The 19,913-nt window shown below is 26.0% G+C and overlaps 1 protein-coding gene across 1 annotated transcript; it reads left to right on the top strand.

Moving 5' to 3' along the window:
* The first annotated feature begins 1,478 nt into the window (after window positions 1-1,478).
* On the top strand, window positions 1,479-19,347 carry LOC107446963 (beta-ureidopropionase). Its single transcript, XM_016061750.5, has 12 exons — window positions 1,479-1,901; window positions 3,797-4,056; window positions 5,712-5,806; window positions 6,450-6,611; window positions 10,251-10,305; window positions 12,532-12,646; window positions 14,480-14,561; window positions 15,451-15,493; window positions 16,075-16,101; window positions 17,419-17,459; window positions 18,007-18,093; window positions 19,202-19,347. The coding sequence occupies exons 1-12, from the start codon at window positions 1,801-1,803 to the stop codon at window positions 19,286-19,288; spliced, it is 1,155 nt and encodes a 384-aa protein (XP_015917236.2). The 5' UTR covers window positions 1,479-1,800; the 3' UTR covers window positions 19,289-19,347.
* The last annotated feature ends 566 nt before the right edge of the window (window positions 19,348-19,913 follow it).

The raw sequence follows: 19,913 nt of genomic DNA, 5'->3' as shown, positions 1-19,913 counted from the left end.
CACAAGAAGATTATGCATTTATTAGGGGGAAAAAGAAAAAAACCTTGCAACTTATTTAATTTGGAATAAGGAATTTCAGTACATAAATTTATACTTCGCATGTTCTAACAACCTCTAGAAAACAAAGTAAAAAGTGAACTAAATCACGTCAACAGTAGTACTTTTTATATATGTAAACGCTTGCCACTTTTGAACTATTAGATTAAAATAATTCAATCATATTCTCATTCAATTAGCATAAAAATGCATAGGAAATAATGTCTTGCTAGTTTGGATCGCTATTGCTATGATTGCTAGGTGCAACTACAAATTTGAACTTTTTGTTCATAAAACCCATATAACTTCTAAACTATCAATCCGATTGTCTCGATAAATTCTTCAATCAGTTTAGTCAGAAAAATGCGTCGGGAACAATGCATTAACCTAATGAAATCCAATTTTCCTCCTCAAATTATCTTGCCTATTCCTCAAAAAAAAAAAAAAAAAAAAAAAAATAAATAAAAAATAAAATAAAATAAAGGGCAAAGCGCGCTGATGAGATTTTGAAGAGTTTTTAGGTATCATTTATAATAACATATCAAGACTTTTTGTAAAAAAAGTATCTTGGATAATAATTTTTATGAAGAAACACCATTTTTTTCGCTATAATTACTGGTCATTAGTTGTTATTAGAAGGGTCCCTTTAAGCAAAACAATGCTAAAAAATATTTCTTATACAAAACCATTCAAACTTTAGAATTAGTCCAGTGAATCAGTCCCGGTGGTTTGTGTCTAGTCACCTTATATTCCACAAAAAAAAAAAAAAAAAAAAAAAAAAAAACACCTGGAAACAATATTTTACTTAACTGTACAAGTTATTTGTCTATCATTTTAAGGTTTGCAAAGAAGTACAAACACAAAATGTACTTTTTGTTCGTAAAATGCTTCTTACTTCTAACCGAATAGTCTCGGTACAGTTCTCATTCGATTCAGCATAAAAAAAATAAAAAAAATTACATTGAAAACAATATAAGTCTTAATAGCAGAATATTAGTTCCTCCTCTTTTTTTCCTTTTCCCACTATAGCCTGACTTGCTATAAAAAATAATAATAAAAAAAAAGAAGAAAAAAAAATGGAACTGAGTGACCATGAAACATTTACCTATATATGACTATGAGTAGGGTACAGGGTGCTTAACATTTAGCCGCAAGTTTGGACTTGTACATTCATTTATTTATTTTATTTATTTATTTTATTTACTGATTTATTCATTATCTTTTTTCATGTCTAAAAATTGAAAAAATTTATTGTTATCTTTATGAAGTGTTTTTGGTCTGATTATGATAAATTAGGCAGCGATTTTCTTTTTTAACTTTAAGTACTATTTTCCTCAGTTTTAACATTTTTGTTGTTGGACTTTTATTTCTACAACACGTGATTTAACGTCATAATAATGGAAGAGCCCAAAAACTTCTGTCATCAATCTATCAATGCATACGTAATCAAAAGAGAAATTCAGTTCTGGGTTTTTAAACTTTACACTCAAAAACCTTTTTCAACGTTTTAAACTGTAAGCATTGTATTTTAAATGTACTAAATTAAAGTTTAAGAATGTAAACGTCATAGCTAGCCCAAACGGAATGATATCAAGCCTAAAATTGATTGTAGATGTCAAATGTCAAACACAAGCACGTATCAGCAGCTGATCTTCTGATATTTGAACAGTTTACTTTACTCTTTGATGTTCAATTTATCTTACTAGTTAATTTTGCTAATTATCGTTTTCTCATTAATTAGTGTTAATTTTTAACAGTTTAATTATGGCAGCGATGATAGATAACATTGATTCTATCTTGGAAGCTCATTTACCTGAGGATGACCTCCGTTATGTAAAAAGAGTATTATATGGAAAAGAATTAAAGTAAGCTATGTATCTTCGTAATTTAGTGAGAAATAGTTTATTAGTAAATTAGTTTATTAGTAATAGTAAATTAGTTTCCTTGACCTTTTTTTTTAATGAAAGATAAAAAAAGTTATAAAAAGGATAAAAAAAAGTAATAAAATGAATTGAATTTATTTAGTAAAATTTAGTTTTACGTTTATAAATGTGTGAATAATTTTCCAGTAAAGTAGAAAAAGATGCAAAGTATGCCTTTTCTATTATTTAAAATTATATAACAGTGCTTTTCACAACCTGGATCAAATTATGATTAATATTGAAAATAATGTCTTGACTAGATAGACGATCATATTCGTTTAATTTAATTATGTTTGATTCACAAGTTTAGTTTGATTCAAAGGTTTAGTTACCACCTTCAAAATAATTGTAAAGTCGTGTCATAACGAGGGGACTATCACCAAATAAAACAGCAGCATATTTTAAAAATTATGCTAATTTAAAATTGATTTGAGGTGAATAGATATGTGGAATAGATATGAATAGACCTTCATCTATCAAAAGATAGAATTGAGTTAACATGTCTTATATGCTAGCGATTTGGTATTTAATATTTGTAGTGATAGTTAGTTATGCCACAGATCCCTATATGCTACCAATTTATCTCATAAACTTGAGTAAATTTTCGAAATGTGAAAATGAAGAGCTTTAAATTATACCTTGCATTACATTATGTTTATCATTGGTAAATTTTTTTGTATTTTCTATTTCACACTTGAAGAGAGATTCTTGTTATTTTAAAGTCATGAAAAATATTTTTTATTCAAAAATTTTTTTTAGTCATTAAAAGGAAATGTATAGGTTGAGGTAAGCCATGAGTTGGTGATGTTCAGGAGTAAGGGTTAATTACACAAAACACTGCCTACAAATATTTTGACTTATAAGTTAGGAAATATTTTTTTGTGTAGGATCGTAACTAAAGGTCACCATGTTTTAGCTACAACTAAACAATGGAAAGCTGGTAAATAAAAAATAAAAAAATATCACAGAAGGGGGCAAACTCAAAAGGTAACATTTGTAGATATCTTAATGCAAGTCACACTATATTTTTTACTTTATTTTAAGCGCTTCAAAAGCAAAATGTCCCCGTATGAGAAGTTTCAGACATAACTAATACATTTTCAGCCCTCAACTTCATTGTGTATTTGATACCTGAGGGTTGTTTACATAGATCACTGTTTATAAGTAATTTATTTTGTAAATGAATTCTATGATACTAGTGTTAAAACACGATAATATATTATTAACCTTGCCCTGAGTTACTTATACAACTTATGAATACGTGATTTATGTAATGAACTGTAAGGGTTCATTACTTATTGAAGAATAAGGCTTTATTATCTGTTTTATCTTTAGGGTTCATTAACAGTTTATTTAATATGACGGATAAAACCATGGTTAAAACTGTCAACTGTCAAAAACTTGTCAACCCGGGTTTTTTACTATAGTGCGAATTTGCTGACTTGTGAGACAAATTTTATTTCAGTTATATTTAATCACAATTTGTTCAAAAAATGAAGTTTGGAAAAAAAAAAGAAGAAAAAAAAGAAGAAAAAACACCAAATAGTTCCCAAGAAATACGAAATGCTTTTTTTTTGTTTATTAAAGCAGGGGTTTGTCAGAAATCTCAGGCAAAAAATAAGCCTTCATTCAGAAATAATAAGTAGTATTGGTTATGATAAATAGAAGAAAAATACGTAAAAATGACATACTAATGGTATATACAAAAGTCGAGGAAAAGCATGTACAAATGTATTTCCTCAATTGTCTAAAAAAATACTTTATATATTTTGAGGTATTTTTCAGTTGAGTGTTTTTTCTTTCATTTATTTAATTTTAATTATTTTTGAATTTTTTAGAAAACTAGAATTTTCTGAAGATGTTTTAGCTGAAGCCACTAGTAAAAATCTTGAACTGAAAGGTTACGTTTTTGATGCATTACCTGAAGATCTTCGACCTCCCCATCTTGTTCGAGTTGGTCTTGTACAACATGCGATTGTAGAACCTACTACTGCACCAATATCAAAACAAAGAGAAGCCATTCATAATCGTGTTCGGGAGATTGTTGAAATAGCAGCACAGTGTGGAGTTAATATTATATGCTTTCAAGAAGCATGGAGTAAGAGAATGCTTTTTTCATATTTCAAGAATAGTTTATTATTGTTTTAGTGTATAGTTTATTAGTTTAAAAGAATAGTTTTTTTTTTATTATTGGGAACATTAACCTCAGAGCGTTTTAATATAAGGTGAGAAAATTAAGGTTATTTCCAGGAATAATGAAGTGGTTTATTTTATGTGTTACTTAATAGAAAAGATGGATTCATTCTAATAACTTTGGGATATTCATTTAAAGTTTTATTGTCTGTTATTGAGTTTTCCTTTATCTAGCTTATATGCTTAAAAAACATATTGTAACATATTTTATATATCTCCGAATTTAGTTTGTTAAAAAAAAGTCGAAAGAAAGTTTTTGATGTAAAATAGTTTAAAGAAGTAGGGAATTTCAATTAATTTTTAGAGAAAAAAAATCCTTTTTGCTCATCTAGGGAAATTCATTCTAAAAGCCAGAACTGAACGGTATAGGAACGACATAGTTGATGCAGAAACTGAATGATATAGTTTGTGATGCCACACTAGGCATTGCATATTTCCTAGTTTTTAAAATTTCTTAAATTTTTTTAAAATCATTCTTTGGAGATCTATAAATTTATAAAAAAAAAAATAATAAAGAAATAAATGTTACATATTTTTTTCTTCTGTGTCCAGTTGGGACATATGTGATGCCACTATAGGCATTACATATTTCCTAGCTTTTAAAATTTCGTATATATATTTTTTTAATCATTCTTAATCGAATTTTAATTAAATCAAACCAATTATTTAATTTTTATTACATTTTTTAAAAAGCTAATATGAAATAATCTTATTCTTTTCTTAACAATCAATGTAACAACTAACTTTTTATTTCAATACTAATGTAAGACTCATTAGAGGCTTCGGCCTTCCAGTCCCAACCATTAAATAGATATCTATAAGATATAGATAATAGAATAGAATAATATATAGATATAGATAATAGAATAGAATAATGGAATAGAATAATATATAGATATAGATAATAGAATAGAATAATTTTTTTCATCCTTTTAAGGGACTTCTTTTCTTTATTTTTATAATTTTAGAATGTGGCCATGTTGAATTTAGGTTTTACATTATAAATCAAATTTTTTCTAAATGATTTTATTAATTTTTCTGGGATAAATATCCTTACATCATATCGAAATTGAAATGCATCTGAGACGGCCATAATACTTTAATTCTACAAAGAAACTACCTCCCACTAACCCCTATGGACTAAGAATTTGGACTAAACTGCTACTACATAGTTATTAATGTTTTGGGATTATATTTCTGGTGTCATAAAATCATTTTTGATGATACAAGTGTCATAAGCATGTTTGGTTTGAATTGTCAAAAATTTGTTTAATGATCTAAGAAAAGAAGGCAAAGGTTAGTCACGGGGGTAAAAAGATTACGTCTATAAACAGTATGAAATTGCCAAGCATGAAAACATACCAAACCTATGCATAATATAGCATACATGTTTTTTTTTTTTTTTTTTTTTTTTTTTTTTTTTTTTTTTTTTTACAAAAATCAAAATTAATAAACATTAAAAAATTTTATTGTTGAAATATTTTGTGGATGTAGTAATTCTCTGGATATTAATTATCTGAGTTGTAAACTAAGTATGATACAATGTTTAATATTTTATAGCAATGCCCTTTGCCTTTTGCACTAGAGAAAGATATCCATGGTGTGAATTTGCTGAAAATGCTGAAAGTGGTCCTACGACACTCCTTTGTGCAGAGGTAATTTTTAAAGCTTTTATTTCTATGAAGGAAATGAGTATTATGTATATTTTTTAAATGTTCAATATTTTTCCTCTTCATGTATATATAATTTATATTAAAAAATAAACATATAAATAGTAAGAGTATTTTTTTTCTTCATAATGACTCTTTTGAAAATTCTTCCACTAATCAACCATCAATAATTAGGTGAATATCGAAGAGTTTATGAAATTTCCATAAAGGTATACTGATAGTATGCTAATTAGAGAAAAATATATGAATAGTTTATGAAACAAACACAGTGACATATGAATAGTGTAATATCGCACTCTGTCCAAATAATAATTTCTCAGAGTCTCAGACTCCTGCAAAAGAACGTCTTTTCCTCACAGCCACTTTGTGCTAACTCTCACATATCTTTATTCACTACATCTACACTTGATCACTGGGCCATCACAACATGCAGGCATGACAAATAGTTTAATATAATACAACAATATGGCTAATGCGGTTTCACAAAATAATTGTTATAGTTAACATATTTAACATCCCAAAATAAAAAACTATTTCAATATACTAATTGTGTTTATTACTAATTGTGTTACTAATTACTATATTACTTATTACTTATTAATAATACTAATTGTGTTATATTTTGTAGTTAGCTGCAAAACACAATATGGTTATTGTTTCTAATATTCTGGAAAGAGATGAAACTTATGGAGATACTATATGGAATACTGCTGTTGTCATTTCAAGCTCTGGAGCATATTTAGGAAAATCTCGCAAGAATCATATACCACGTGTTGGCGATTTTAATGAAGTAAGTGTTCAATTAATAAAAAAACATATTTTTCCTAATTATGTTATTAAAGAAAAATTGTAGATAGTTTCAGATTATCAGTTAAAAACACTTATAAAAAAAGTTGTCTGTTCTTATCTTATTACAGTGCCCGCCGCTAATAAAATCACCGGATAATAAAATCAGCCGCTTTATAAAATCAAATCGGCAAGAACCGAATCGTTACAATATTAATAGATGTTAAAAACATCCTTTAATAAAATCAATGCCGCCATTTTTTAAAATCAAAATTTTGACTACATAATAAATCAAAGGTGCAATATTTCAGCTTTTTTTATTCTTATTTATAAAATTTTATTTTTTTGAAGTTAAAGATTTTTTTAGAAGAAACAACAGTTACTCACTCACAAACCTGTGATATACATAGGTGGATGGTAAGCGGCGAGTTCATAGAAATCAATTTATCAATGTTAATTCCTTGACTTAAATGAAGTTTGGAGAAACCTATCTCACTCACCAGGGGGTCGAATTCTTATCTTACTTTTTATTGAATGAACCATAGAAGGGAGAGAAGTTTCTTTTGTTATCTATCTTAACAGAGAACATGAATAGATTTCCAAAAACTGTCTGTGCACATGTTCCATATTATTTAAGCCGTTTGAGTAAATTATAGTTAGAGCACATATCATTTTTAAGTTCGTTTGGTATTAAATTTTATCAGCATGCCGAAAAGGCAGGTTTTGAGTCTTAAAGATAAATTCGCAGTGTTGCAAAACTATGATAAGCTTCCTAAATGTACAATGGGGATGGAGATGGGGCTCATAACTGTTTCGAAGAAATGATCAGCAATGAAGAAAATGAAATGGACGAGAATTTTTCACGTTACGTAGCTATTGACGATAACCTGCAAACATCAGGAGAAAAATCTGATTCTAAAATAGTTACAGACATCAAAAATTGCAAAGTTATTTCCCATCAAGAAATGGAGGAATCAGACTAAGAAAATGAAATAAACTCATCAGTGCCATCTTCAATGGAAGTCAGAAAAGCACTTAATGTATTGCGGCAAGCTTTAGAACAAAGAGAAGGAATATCGAAAACTATAAAAACTTCTATAAACTCTCAAATGATGTTGAAAAGTTAATTTTAAATACTGCAACTCAAGCAACCATTGATCGGTGTTTTGCAAAACTTTTGTAAATTTAATCTTATGTAGGGTTTTACTTTATTAAAATAATTAAATTAGTTAAAATAAAGCATTAATGTGGTCATTATTTCAGCTTTTAAAGTGCTTGCATTTAGAATATATCGTAAAATTTGTTTTTTGATTCAAATGTTGAATCGCCTCTTAATAAAATCAGCCGCTTAATAAAATCAAAAGAGCATAAAACGAAAGTGATTTTAATAAACGGCGGGCACTGTATTACTGTTTTACAGCAACAACAACAACAAAAAAGCTTCAATTTATGTATAGTTTCACGTTTAGCAAATATTTCTTATGAGCCGAGATTCAGTCATGCCCTTTATTCTTCAATCAACTAGACTACTTCAGTCACCTTCTGAAATCTCACAAGAATTGGCTATTTAAATCAAATTCTTAAACTTGACGATTCAAGTTATCTTGTTTCTTAATATAATTATTCTGGTTGGAAATATGTTATTTAAACATATTTTAAGGAAATATTTTTAAAAAAAATTAAATTTAAAAGATATTTTTTTCAATATAAAATTTAGTCAAAGACTATTAAATGTGTTATTGTTAATTTATTCTGTAATTTAAAGCAGTGCCTGTCATTTTATTAAATTTATGCCTGAAACATTTGATTCCTATAAGCGGATGACCACTAATAGTATAACTAATTTGCATAAGAACAGAATAATATTTTCTTAGTTTTGCTTTACAGTATGAGCATAACTGTAAAATAGGACTCAGTTATTCATATTTGTGCAAATTTATAAAAATTAACTTTCTTCTGGAAATTTCAAATAAGTTCGTTACTAAAATTTAATATTAAAATAGTTGAAGTTTATCCTACTAAAAGTCAAAGAAAACCTTTTCTATTTATCAGTCAGAATTGGTATAGAACTAAAAGTTAGTCCTTATTTTCACTGGAAGAAAAGTCTTCATATCCTTACATCAGGCCCTTCTGTATTCTGACAAATTCTGAATGCCATCTCTACAGTGGTTAAAAATAATTTGGCATATAAGGGTAAGAGGAAAAGAACCTAGTGTTGTAATAGAACACCTGATAACGGACAATTTCTTAGAAAGTAGATGAAAGGCATTGCAGTACACCTTTCGACTTAACAGCTTTATCTCACTTTTCAGCTTAACAGTTCTATCTCATTCTTTGTTTTGATGGTCCCGCAGTGGACTGATCATAAAGACACGTTTCCCAGTAGAACACCAAAGTCAGGTATCAATGGCTGTGGTCAGTAAGCAAGTGGGTGACCACTTTGATCAGCCTGCTTAGGGGCATAGGGTGAAAGGTATTGGTCCTCCTTAAACTGTTTTACCATAAAGCGCTTTGCGCAGTTCGACGGGCTACCAAAGCAGGGGAGCTATCCCCTCTGCAGAGGATCAAAATTGTGATGACATGTCTTCAGATCATTCTCAGGGATGTTTCCCAGACCGTTGCCAATAGCCCATTGTGCCGCTCTTGTGTGCCGTAAATAAAGTACCCGTCTTTGTTTTGATTTAGATTTCTTGCTGTCATGAGTCTGTTAACTAAAAAAAATTGAATAATGCCATAATTGATTTGGTACTTATAAATTTGATGATAAGCAAATGGTTCCACTAATAAGTTTATAAACTGACAAGGACTTTAATTCACTAACTTAAAATTTAATCTTTCAAAAATTACTATGGCCAATTATCAATTTTCAAAACCTTTAAAAAATCATTGAATATTATCCTCTTGAATTGGGAAATATTGAAATAATAAAAACTGAAAAATTAAAATAAAATAATTAAAATAAAATTATTAATGATTATTATTCAATGTCAAATTATTGTTATTTATTAAAATTTCAGTTTCAGGCTTTGAAAATTCATTCTACTTAAAGAAAATTGACAACACTTGCATGAATTTAATTAATATTAAGGAAACTAACTGTAATGACGTTAATTATATTTTGAAATGTTTTACATTTTTAGTATAATTAAGTTTGATTTTATATGCAATTTAATACCTACTTAAAATCTGTTGAAATTATTTTGTGCATACTTCTCTTCTCTTAATGGTTACTGTAAACATTACCTATTTCATATGTTATAGATTGTTTATTATTGTTTAAGCTAATTTTTGAGATTTTAACACTCATTTTTAATGCTGAGAACTAATTTTTGATAATAAAATTTATGATAGTAAAATTCATGATAATTCAACATCTGACACTATGAGTATCTTAAGAACTGCACTAATGCTCATATTATTACAAAAATTTAATATTTAAGGCTTTTGACAGTTTTAGACATAAATTTTTGGATTAGAATTTTGGCCATGACAGTTTAAATCATGTTTAAAACATTAAAAACAGTAATACAAATGAAATAAAATTAATTACCAACTCTATTATTTGTAATTAACCTGCTAAGTGTATTTTTTTTATTGCAGCAATTTTAAGTTACATTTTTAATATCTGTGTATTTTGTTTTAGTCTACTTATTACATGGAAAGTGACTTAGGGCATCCTGTATTTCAAACTCGTTTTGGTGAGTAGTTTTATTTTAAAATATATGATAATGAGTTTTTAATGTACACTTTTGTTTATTCCTCTATTCAACTAAATGCATCCAACCTGAATTTTAAATTTTAAGTCTGAAACGTGTCAACTGTGCTGTAAGCATTGGTTTGATCTCCAAAGCACATTGATGACTGGATTACACTGCTGAGAATATAGATTTGTCTCGCTAGTCTGGTTTTACAATCCAAATTTTATTTAACTCTATATATGTGTAGTTAAGTGCTTATAATTATTTAAAGCTAATCTTAAATATGATAGTATGTTAATTTTTATATCTATTTAATGCTCTAAACTTGAATAGCAAATTGTTTTAGAACCTTTTTACATTTTTATTAGTGATATTTCGCATTACTCATTTAATATATTTCAATTGGAATTGAAGTGGGCAATCTTTATACAAAAATAATGCTTATAGTAGTAAATATCTGTGGTTAACAAATAACAGTCTTTGCTCGTATTTAAAAAAAAAAAAAATTAAATTACGAGAAAACCGCAATTTTTTGCTTTCACAATACCTAGATTTATTTTTATATTACAGTGTGTTATAAGCCTACATTATTGTAGAAATCAATATTTCAGTTGCTCTTTATGAAACCAATAAATCAGAATAATAAATACTTAGATTAAATTGAAAACTCTAAAATAATTTATGTCATATATTATGCAAAATATTTTATGTCTAGTTTATAATGAATACATCCTAAACCTGACATATTAACACAATATTTGTAAAATGAAATGCTTAATTTTTATTTTCAGTTTTTATATGATTGCTTTTTATTTAAGCTTAGAAAAGAATTTTAAAAAAAATTGAAAAGTAATTTCAAATTAAGAAAAATGTTTGTTGCTAAAGAAATAACAGTTATTTCTTAAATTGTACTACATAAAATTAAAGTATTTAACAAGAAAAGCTTACACAGTCTGCATAATTGTAATAGATTTTTTTTTCTATTTCATCAGCATCAAAGTTTTTAATTCTTTTTTAGCTTTTTCTTTGTTTTTAATGTTAATTTAAAAAGTATTTAGCAAATTTTTTTGTCTTTTAGTGATGGCAACTTTATGAAAATTTAAACTTGTGTTTCTAACATAATAAAATTTATAATTTTTTAAATAAATAATTGTATACTGTATTATTTGACAGCATGCATTTTTAAGATTTAAAAATTTTTATGATTGCTAAATTTTTTAAATTGAAAATTCAAATTGTTTAGCTCTAGTATTTCATAAAAGCATAGAGTATAAAGAAGGAATCTTGTGTAAAAATGTATCTTTGACTTTAATTAAATCCCTAGAAAAAGTATGTTTGATATTTATATTTAATAAATTTTACTTCATATTTTCTCTCAGAAAAGGAAATTGTGAAAAAAATGCAATATTTTTGATTTACTGAGTTTTAGACTTCAAATTATTAAAAAAAAAATTTGAAAAATTCTAACTTGTATTGAAATTTTTTCATGAATATCATTCGGAAATTCTGGGGAAATCGATGCAAGTTTAAACTATAAAATAATATAAATAACACTAGGGTACAAATTTTTTGTTGCATTTATACAAATACTTGATCTTTGCCTAATTTGAATGTGGGAATTTCTAATCTGAAATTAATTTAGCTTTTAAAGCTAAATATTTTTTTAAAATAACATTTTTAGTTAATTTTTTTTTGTTAAAATGTACAATTTTTAAAGCATTGTATATAATAAGGAGTCATATAAATGTGAGGATGATTTTCTGTGGGAGTTAGGGTACATAATCAGGATTAAAATTGCATGCGCACTTCCCTATTATGACCTGTTCAAAAGTATAAAACGAAACAGTTCATAATAGAGTAGCACTATATGATTTTTCCCGGCATGGGTTCCTATGCAATGTTTATCCAGATGATGTGTCCTATCTTCCTTAGAAGTTTGTCACCACAACATATATGTGATCCCTTGTTCATTTTTGCATTTTAATAGTACATTTTGCTAAAAATTTCCATTAAAAAAAAAAAAATTTTTTGCTTGTAGAGAGAATCCGATTGCTGATTTGAAACTGGCGTTCTGTTAAAAAAATCTCATGCAGCAAGAAACTTTTTTTTCCTTATTGTAATGAACTTATATTAAAAAGAATCCACTTTATTGCATCTATAAAAGATGGACTTTCCAAAATCTCCTACAACATATAAAACAAATTATAAAATTGACTTCATTTTCAGGAAAAATTGCAATCAACATCTGTTATGGAAGGCATCATCCACAAAATTGGATGGTTTATGGACTTAATGGTGCTGAAATTGTTTTTAATCCATCAGCTACTATTGGAGACTTAAGGTAAGCTAAGCACATATTTTTTTTTAGTTTGCTGTCAAAAATAAAAGAGGTGTATTGATAAATCTTAATGTTTTAAAAATAAGCATGTCTTAAACATTCTAAGTGAAATTTTTAATAAAATATTTTTCTAAATCAGTATTCTCAAAATATATTAAAGGTTTTAATTGCTATTGGTTATGGTTACTTGTAATGTCTTTTATGACAACTGTTATGTATTAAGTAATACAGTCAAATGTTGATAATAATACATAATTTATAATGTATAATATGGCCAGAGATTTAATAATTGTCGTATTCATGAGTGTATTTTATTCAATTTCATTGCTAGGCACTTTAATTAAACTGCAATTTTATGGCGCTTTAATTTTTAATAAACTCCCTTCAAGCTGATAACAGAAAGTTTAATCTTATAACAATAGTATAATCATTTTTAAGGTTTTATTTATTTAAATTGCATGTTGTAAATGAGTAAATTTTCCAACATTTCTAACTCTAAAATAAATTTAAGCATGGATATTAATGAATTAAATATTTTTTGTAGTGAGGTAAGCTAATTTTATGCATTCACATTTTATAGTTTTGTGTATTCACAAATTATTCATAAAACCATGATTTGTGAATTGGCAGATTTGAAATAAAGAAATTATCAATAACTATACTTAAATTGACGAGTTTCACTAAGCAGGCTTGCTGGTAGTGACCAGTGGCATTAGAAACAACAACAACAACATAAATTTTAATTTATACTTTTAGAAAAATGTTATTAGAAATACATATTGTGAAATTGTATGTAAAAAAAAAAGAAAGAAAAGAAAGTTTAATTTTTTATATATTCTATTCCACTAACATATATCAAATTGCAAATTAAGATTTTTTTGAACTTTTTAAATCAAATAGAAATTATTTATTCTTATTTAAATATTTTTTTTAATTTAATTTTTTCAAAATCCATAGATTTTTTTTAAATTTTTTTTCCGAAATTTAAAAAAAAATTGTGACTTAAAATAATTTATAATATAAATTATTATAACTTGTAATTTAAATTATAGTTAAACTGCAAAGACAGCTCAACTTTCAAATTAAATTTTCAAATGTTTTTTTTTCTTCATTTTTACATCAAATATTAGAAATTAGTTACATCAGAATACATTGATCTTTCTTTTCTTTAATTTTTTTTATGCATAAAATTTTTAACAACTCTTTTAAAACAAAACATAATAAGACAAATAATTTTGATATAATAAGCTAAAAACGTTTTTTTTTCTTCATTTAATTCAAAGCAGTTTGCTTAAAGAGTTTTTAACACAATTTTCCCACCAATTACTCTGTTTATTTTCATCTGTAAGAAATTAGTTTCTCACTATGTTGTTCAATTCAGAGAAAGAAAACTTTCTTTTTCTCTTAAAGAAAAATTTCTTATCACTCAAATGTTAGTTAATGCTACTATTATAAAGCACCAAATTACTTCTTCCTTATCAGTGTTGCTATTAAACTTCTCATTCATTCTGATGCAATTTTCAGTTTTTGTAACACTGTTTCTTACTATATGTATGCATTTATACTTATTTAATTAATCTTAAATAAGATTTTTTAAGACTTATTCTAAACCAAATTAAATGTATCATTCTTTAAACAAGAATACATTAAGTGGTAATAAGGTTAAAGTAATTGTGATTATAGGCATATTTATATTATTTTTTCTCTTATCCACTGTTTGTTAACATGTTTAAATATAATAAAACTACTTTTCAATTATTTCTTTTGTTAAAAATCATGCATGATTTTGAACAAAAAGTATGTATAGTATCTTTAATTGGTGTAATATATTAATAGTGAACCCATGTGGCCCATAGAGGCAAGATGTGCTGCTATTGCCAATAGCTATTTTACTTGTGCAATCAATCGGGTTGGAACTGTAAGTAATTAGTTTTAATGTTCATATTTAATTTAATTTGTATTTATTTCTGTGATATTTATTATTCTACTACTTTGATGTCAGTTGTTTAGTTACATTGTAATATCGTTATAATGGTTTTAATTAAAATAGGTTTTTATGTTGATATTTTATTTAATTAGTCTGAATCACTTTCAAATTTGATTTATATTTTTGAATTATTTATTTTTCTGCTTTTTTATTAGTTATTGTTAATCTGCATTGCTATATTATAAAAATGGTTTCCATAGTTTAAATTCATTTATATACATGTTAACTTTTAAATTTTTTTAAAACTAATTAATTTTTTTGTTGCCATTTCTTGATAAAATATTTGAGCTCAAATGTATATATAAATGCTTCCAGCATTAAATAAAATTGCCTTCAAAGATAAAGTGGCTAGAATACACCATTGGGATTTTTTTTTTGTACTTAAAATTTTCATTTTTCTTTAATAGAATCTAACTAAGTATGGTAACTAAAAATGTGAATTTTGCCTTGTGAGATGGTAACTGAAAATTGTAGAATTTTTTTGCATGTGTCGTGTTTCTACTAGAAATTTATTGCATTTTAAAATCGTTAATAAGCAATAAGTGTAAAAGTATATCCTCTTTGATTTTTTTGTAAAATTTTCTTGGTTGCACACATATTTATTTATTTATTACAATCGCATTGTGTTGATATGCTGGAATAGCCTGGTATTCTCTTGTGTAACATCAATTTTAGAATTATTCATTTTTTGATAGAGGCTTATAAAATTGTGTTGATTTTGTAAATGGATTAAAGCTGTATTTTTTACTCCTCCCTCAAACCTTGAGTTCTCTAAAGTGCCATTTTTGTTCAAATGTAAACAGACCTTTCTTTGTTTTAGGAAACTTTTCCAAATGAATTTACTTCTGGTGATGGGAAACCAGGTAACATCTCATTTGATATAAATAACAGTATAATGTTTTTGTATTTGTTAAGTTCAAATTGTACAGTGTTTTTAGTTTTGCTAGATTTTTTTTTTAATAGTGTAAACGATAAATATCTGTTTTTTAAATTTTTCTCTTGTGTAGATTTTAGTAAGATGTGTTAGAAACTATCTTTTAAACTTTTTTTTCTATTTTTGAAAAAATAAACTTTTGTAAATACTACGTAAAAATACAGTAAAGTCTTAACATTATTAAAAAAAAAAAAAAAACAAGAAAAAAAACTAAAAGTTTGTTTTCCTCCTAATTATAATTATTAAAAATCAAAGCCAAACTTCCCATGTTTTGTTGTAATTGAATACTTAAAGTTGCTAGTCGTCATCTTGAAAAAAGCTGTTGCCCATGCATTTTAACAAGGTATACTTTATCAATTACTATAGTTTTTATCATTTAAAAAAGTTGTTACTGTAAAAAAACTTTGTTTAGTGTTTGATATTGTCAAATCTTTTTGAGTATTTTGTTTATTTTAAATATTGTTAGTGTGTATTTTTTATTAAAAAATAGCGTCATTATTTTTTTTCCAGCACATAAGGATTTTGGACATTTTTATGGTAAATATGATTTATCAGTCTTAATATTTTTTAAACATTTTTTTGTATAAGCGATTCTTCAGATAATGTGGCATTTGAGAATGAACCATAATTTATGGAATATTATTTTAATGTTTAATGAAATTAATCTGCACACTATTGACCAACATAAAATATATTTCGACATACTTTTTACATATATTCAATGAAGTAAATAAATATGTTAATTGAGACATAGAAAAGTGTTACCTTTAAGTATTTTCATTTTTAATGTTTCTTAAAATAATTTCGTTCAAAATAAAATTTGGCAATGTTAAAATTGTCAGTAATTAACCCTTCAGAATATAAGCATAAATATATCCTTTTTGATTTACATATTAAGATAGACATATAATAAAATAAGACATATAATAAAATTTTACAATCTATGCCAGATACTGAAAAAATTGCACATTATATTACCGTTTTTATTTTTTTTTTCTTAAAAGGATTTATTTTATTTAATTTATTTATAACTTGTATGATTATTTAACATATTAAGTATGCAAATATTTCATGAAATTTCAAATTCTTTCTCTCATTAAGAATGGCCATAATTTAATTTTTTTCTCTTCTATGATTGGTCCATTGTATCTTTTAAGGGACAAAAGTGACCTAAAAGTGAAAATTAACTTAAACAGCAACTAAAGTTAGTCATTTTACCATTTAGGACAATTAATTTTTAAGATACATTATTAACATAATATTGAAATATGGGAGGGTTTTTATTTGCATAAGTTGAATCAAAATTAACTATTTTCAAATGTCTGGCTTGGACTTGTCATCGTAGTGCAACTATTTTGCATAAGACTAGACACTTCTTATTTGCAGCTTTGAAAGTTAAAAAAATCTCTTGTCAGATCTACTAATAAAATTTTATTAATGTTTATACTTTTTAATTTTTAAATAAGTTCTGAGTAACAGAGAATAAGGACTAAATTATTTAGTAGACTCCAATACTTCTTAAGTTCTATATTTTATTGCTCATTTAGTTCATTTTCAACTCGTAATTTAGAGATCATTTATTTTCAGTGTGATAAAATTTAAATAATTTATTACGATTCAATTTTTTTCTACAATTTTCATAAGCTTAGTTGAACTTTTTTATTAACGTTTTTTGTTGTTGTTATCAGTTATAAGAAAATCATAAATTGTTTTATCATGGTCAGTATTAATAACCTAATAATTATTTTTTTCCTGAACACTCAAACGTTTCTAGAAATAGTTTATCTTAATTTAATTCTCATAAGTTATTATTTTTACACATGCTGTTTTTATTTTAATAATTTTTCATTATAGGTTCTAGTTATGTGGCTGGCCCTGATGGTAGTCGAACTCCGGTAAGTTTAAATTATAATAACTTTATGGCACTAATTTTTGTCATGAATTAAAAACACTATATATTATATAATTTATATTTACAAATGTGATTGTATGAATTTTACATTTACTTTACTTGTTGCTTTTAAATGTCATCATAAGAGAAATAGCTGATAAATTAATTTTGAAGAAATTTTAAGAACGGTCTAGAAATTTATACCCTTTTTACATGAATATTCTGTCATTAACTTTTTAATTTTAATAAAATGTTTCATTGATAACAACAACCAATCCTTAACAAATACTTAAATCAATTCATAATGAACACCTATCCTTTTAATCCTTAATGAACTGTTATCTTTGCATAAAAGTAACATCGCTTCTTAACTCACAAATTTTTTAAATCACCACAAGTCAGATTATCCAAAACCAAGAAATTATGCGATGTTTAAAAAATTTTTACTGACGACATTATTTAATTTAATTCTTAAACCATAAATGAGTAATGAAACTTAATACTTTTTGTTTGCTTTATTTGTACTAACATAATGTGTTCTTGGTTTTCAGGGTTTGTCTAGATTAAAGGATGGATTACTAGTTTCTGAAATGGATTTGAATTTATGCAGACAAGCAAAAGATAAATGGGGTTTTAAGGTTTTTAATTTTTAATATTATTGTAGATATCATTATGAATTTAAAAATTCTCTTTGTTTTTCTTTCTTTTTTTTAAACTGAATTTCCTAATTTTCATTGTATCAAGACTTTGCTATCAAGGTGTTAAAATTTTTAAAGCCTTTTTTTTAATTATCTAATCTCTGATTCGCCCCACAGTAGAATGATTTTAAGACACAGTTCCCAATGGACCACTGAAGTCAAGCATTAGTAGCAGTGGTTAGTGAGGGGGTGGGTGACCACTTTGATCAGATTGCAAAGAGACCAAGGGTGTGTGGTACCGTCCTCGTTAAACTGTTTTATCGTAGGTGCTATACTTTGCTGCTGGACCACCAAAGTGAGGGAACCATCATAAGAGAATCACAATTGTGATGGCAGGTTTTCAGACCAGCCCATTGTGTTGCTTTAGTGTGACATAAATAACATGCTAATACTACTAATCTTTAATTTTTTAGCATTTCATGATAAAGTTTTTGAAATTTTTTTCCTGTCTATTACTATTATATTGTTTTTTTCTAATTTGTTCGTTAACATGTATTAAATTTTAAACCAATTTAAAAGTATTTATTTCTATTGATGACAGTTTTGCACCAAAATCAGTTTGAGTAAATATTAGCATGAGTTAAATCTCATTTTTAGTACTAATCTTTGTACAGATGCAATTTATGTTTAACTAATCCTTGAATTTGTAAAAATAAGTACAGCGAACTGTTGACAACTGAGATTTTCTAGTTATTTGAAATGCATCATTTGTAAAGGTTTTTCTTTCCATAATTTGATTAGGTATATTTTTTTTACTCCTTCTAAACATTTAAACATGCTTTGGTTCAGAAATAAAATTATATAAGGACTTATGATAATTAAAAATGTTCTGTGACTATTAGCAAAAAGAAACTCATAAGTTTCACTATTTAAATTATTACCATTCTTTTTTATGAAAAATAATTTTGTTTTGCAAATTAAATTTGGAGAAAAGTTAATCTTAATTAGTTAAGTATGAAATTATGCTTGGCTTCCTGCAAACTGAAAAAAAAAATTGTTTGCAATGTTTATGTTTGTTGTTGCTGTTTTTAATGATTTTATTTTTCAGATGACGCAGCGACTGAATATTTATGCTGATGCTATTTACTGGGCTTCTCAACCAGATTTCACTCCCCAAGTTCTGCATGAAAACTGATTCTGTGTTTGGATGCTTTCTGACCAAGCTATGGATCCTCACTTTCTTTTATCGCCAAATTTTGAAAATTTCTTACTGATACTTGTTATACATTATGAATATTATTGTTGTTAAAATTATCTGATTGTCTTAATATGGTTTTGCTTTAAACTATTTCATATCTTTATGAACAGTTCTTCTTAGTTTTAGAAAATGTTTAAATTGAACACAAACCATTTAATTTATCATATCATTATTCAATCCAAACAAATTTATTTAATGTATTACAATTCACTTTTGTTGCCTTAATTAAAAAGAGGAATTCATATTCTTTATTCAAAATATATAAAAAAGTTAATTTTCTACATTTTTTTTGTAAATTGGTTTTTATATTAAATAATATATTTTTATTTTATTGTTTTAATTTTATGTTATTATTCTGTATTAAGATTTATTAAATGTGCAATATTCTGTACTGTTTGTCCTTAAAGATTTTTTAATTTGTAAAAAATTAAAAATTATTAATTTTATTTCCTCTTGATATTTTTAAAATAGAAGTTTATTTTTTAATATTTTGTATCTGTTTATTATAAATAACGAAATTGTATATTTTTATTATTACTCAGCATAAAGATTGTTTTAAGTG

This window comes from Parasteatoda tepidariorum, chromosome 4 (assembly GCF_982258835.1).
Source record: "Parasteatoda tepidariorum strain Cologne lab strain chromosome 4, Ptep-v5.0, whole genome shotgun sequence".
Lineage (NCBI taxonomy): Eukaryota > Metazoa > Arthropoda > Arachnida > Araneae > Theridiidae > Parasteatoda > Parasteatoda tepidariorum.
This window is presented reverse-complemented; position numbering and strand designations above follow the sequence as displayed.

Coding starts and splice junctions, on each gene's coding strand:
- LOC107446963 (XM_016061750.5), top strand. CDS start 1,801: ATGGCAGCGATGATAGATAACATTGATTCTATCTTGGAAGCTCATTTA. Junction 4,057..5,711: donor ATGCTTTCAAGAAGCATGGA/GTAAGAGAATGC, acceptor AATATTTTATAG/CAATGCCCTTTGCCTTTTGC. Junction 5,807..6,449: donor CGACACTCCTTTGTGCAGAG/GTAATTTTTAAA, acceptor TATATTTTGTAG/TTAGCTGCAAAACACAATAT.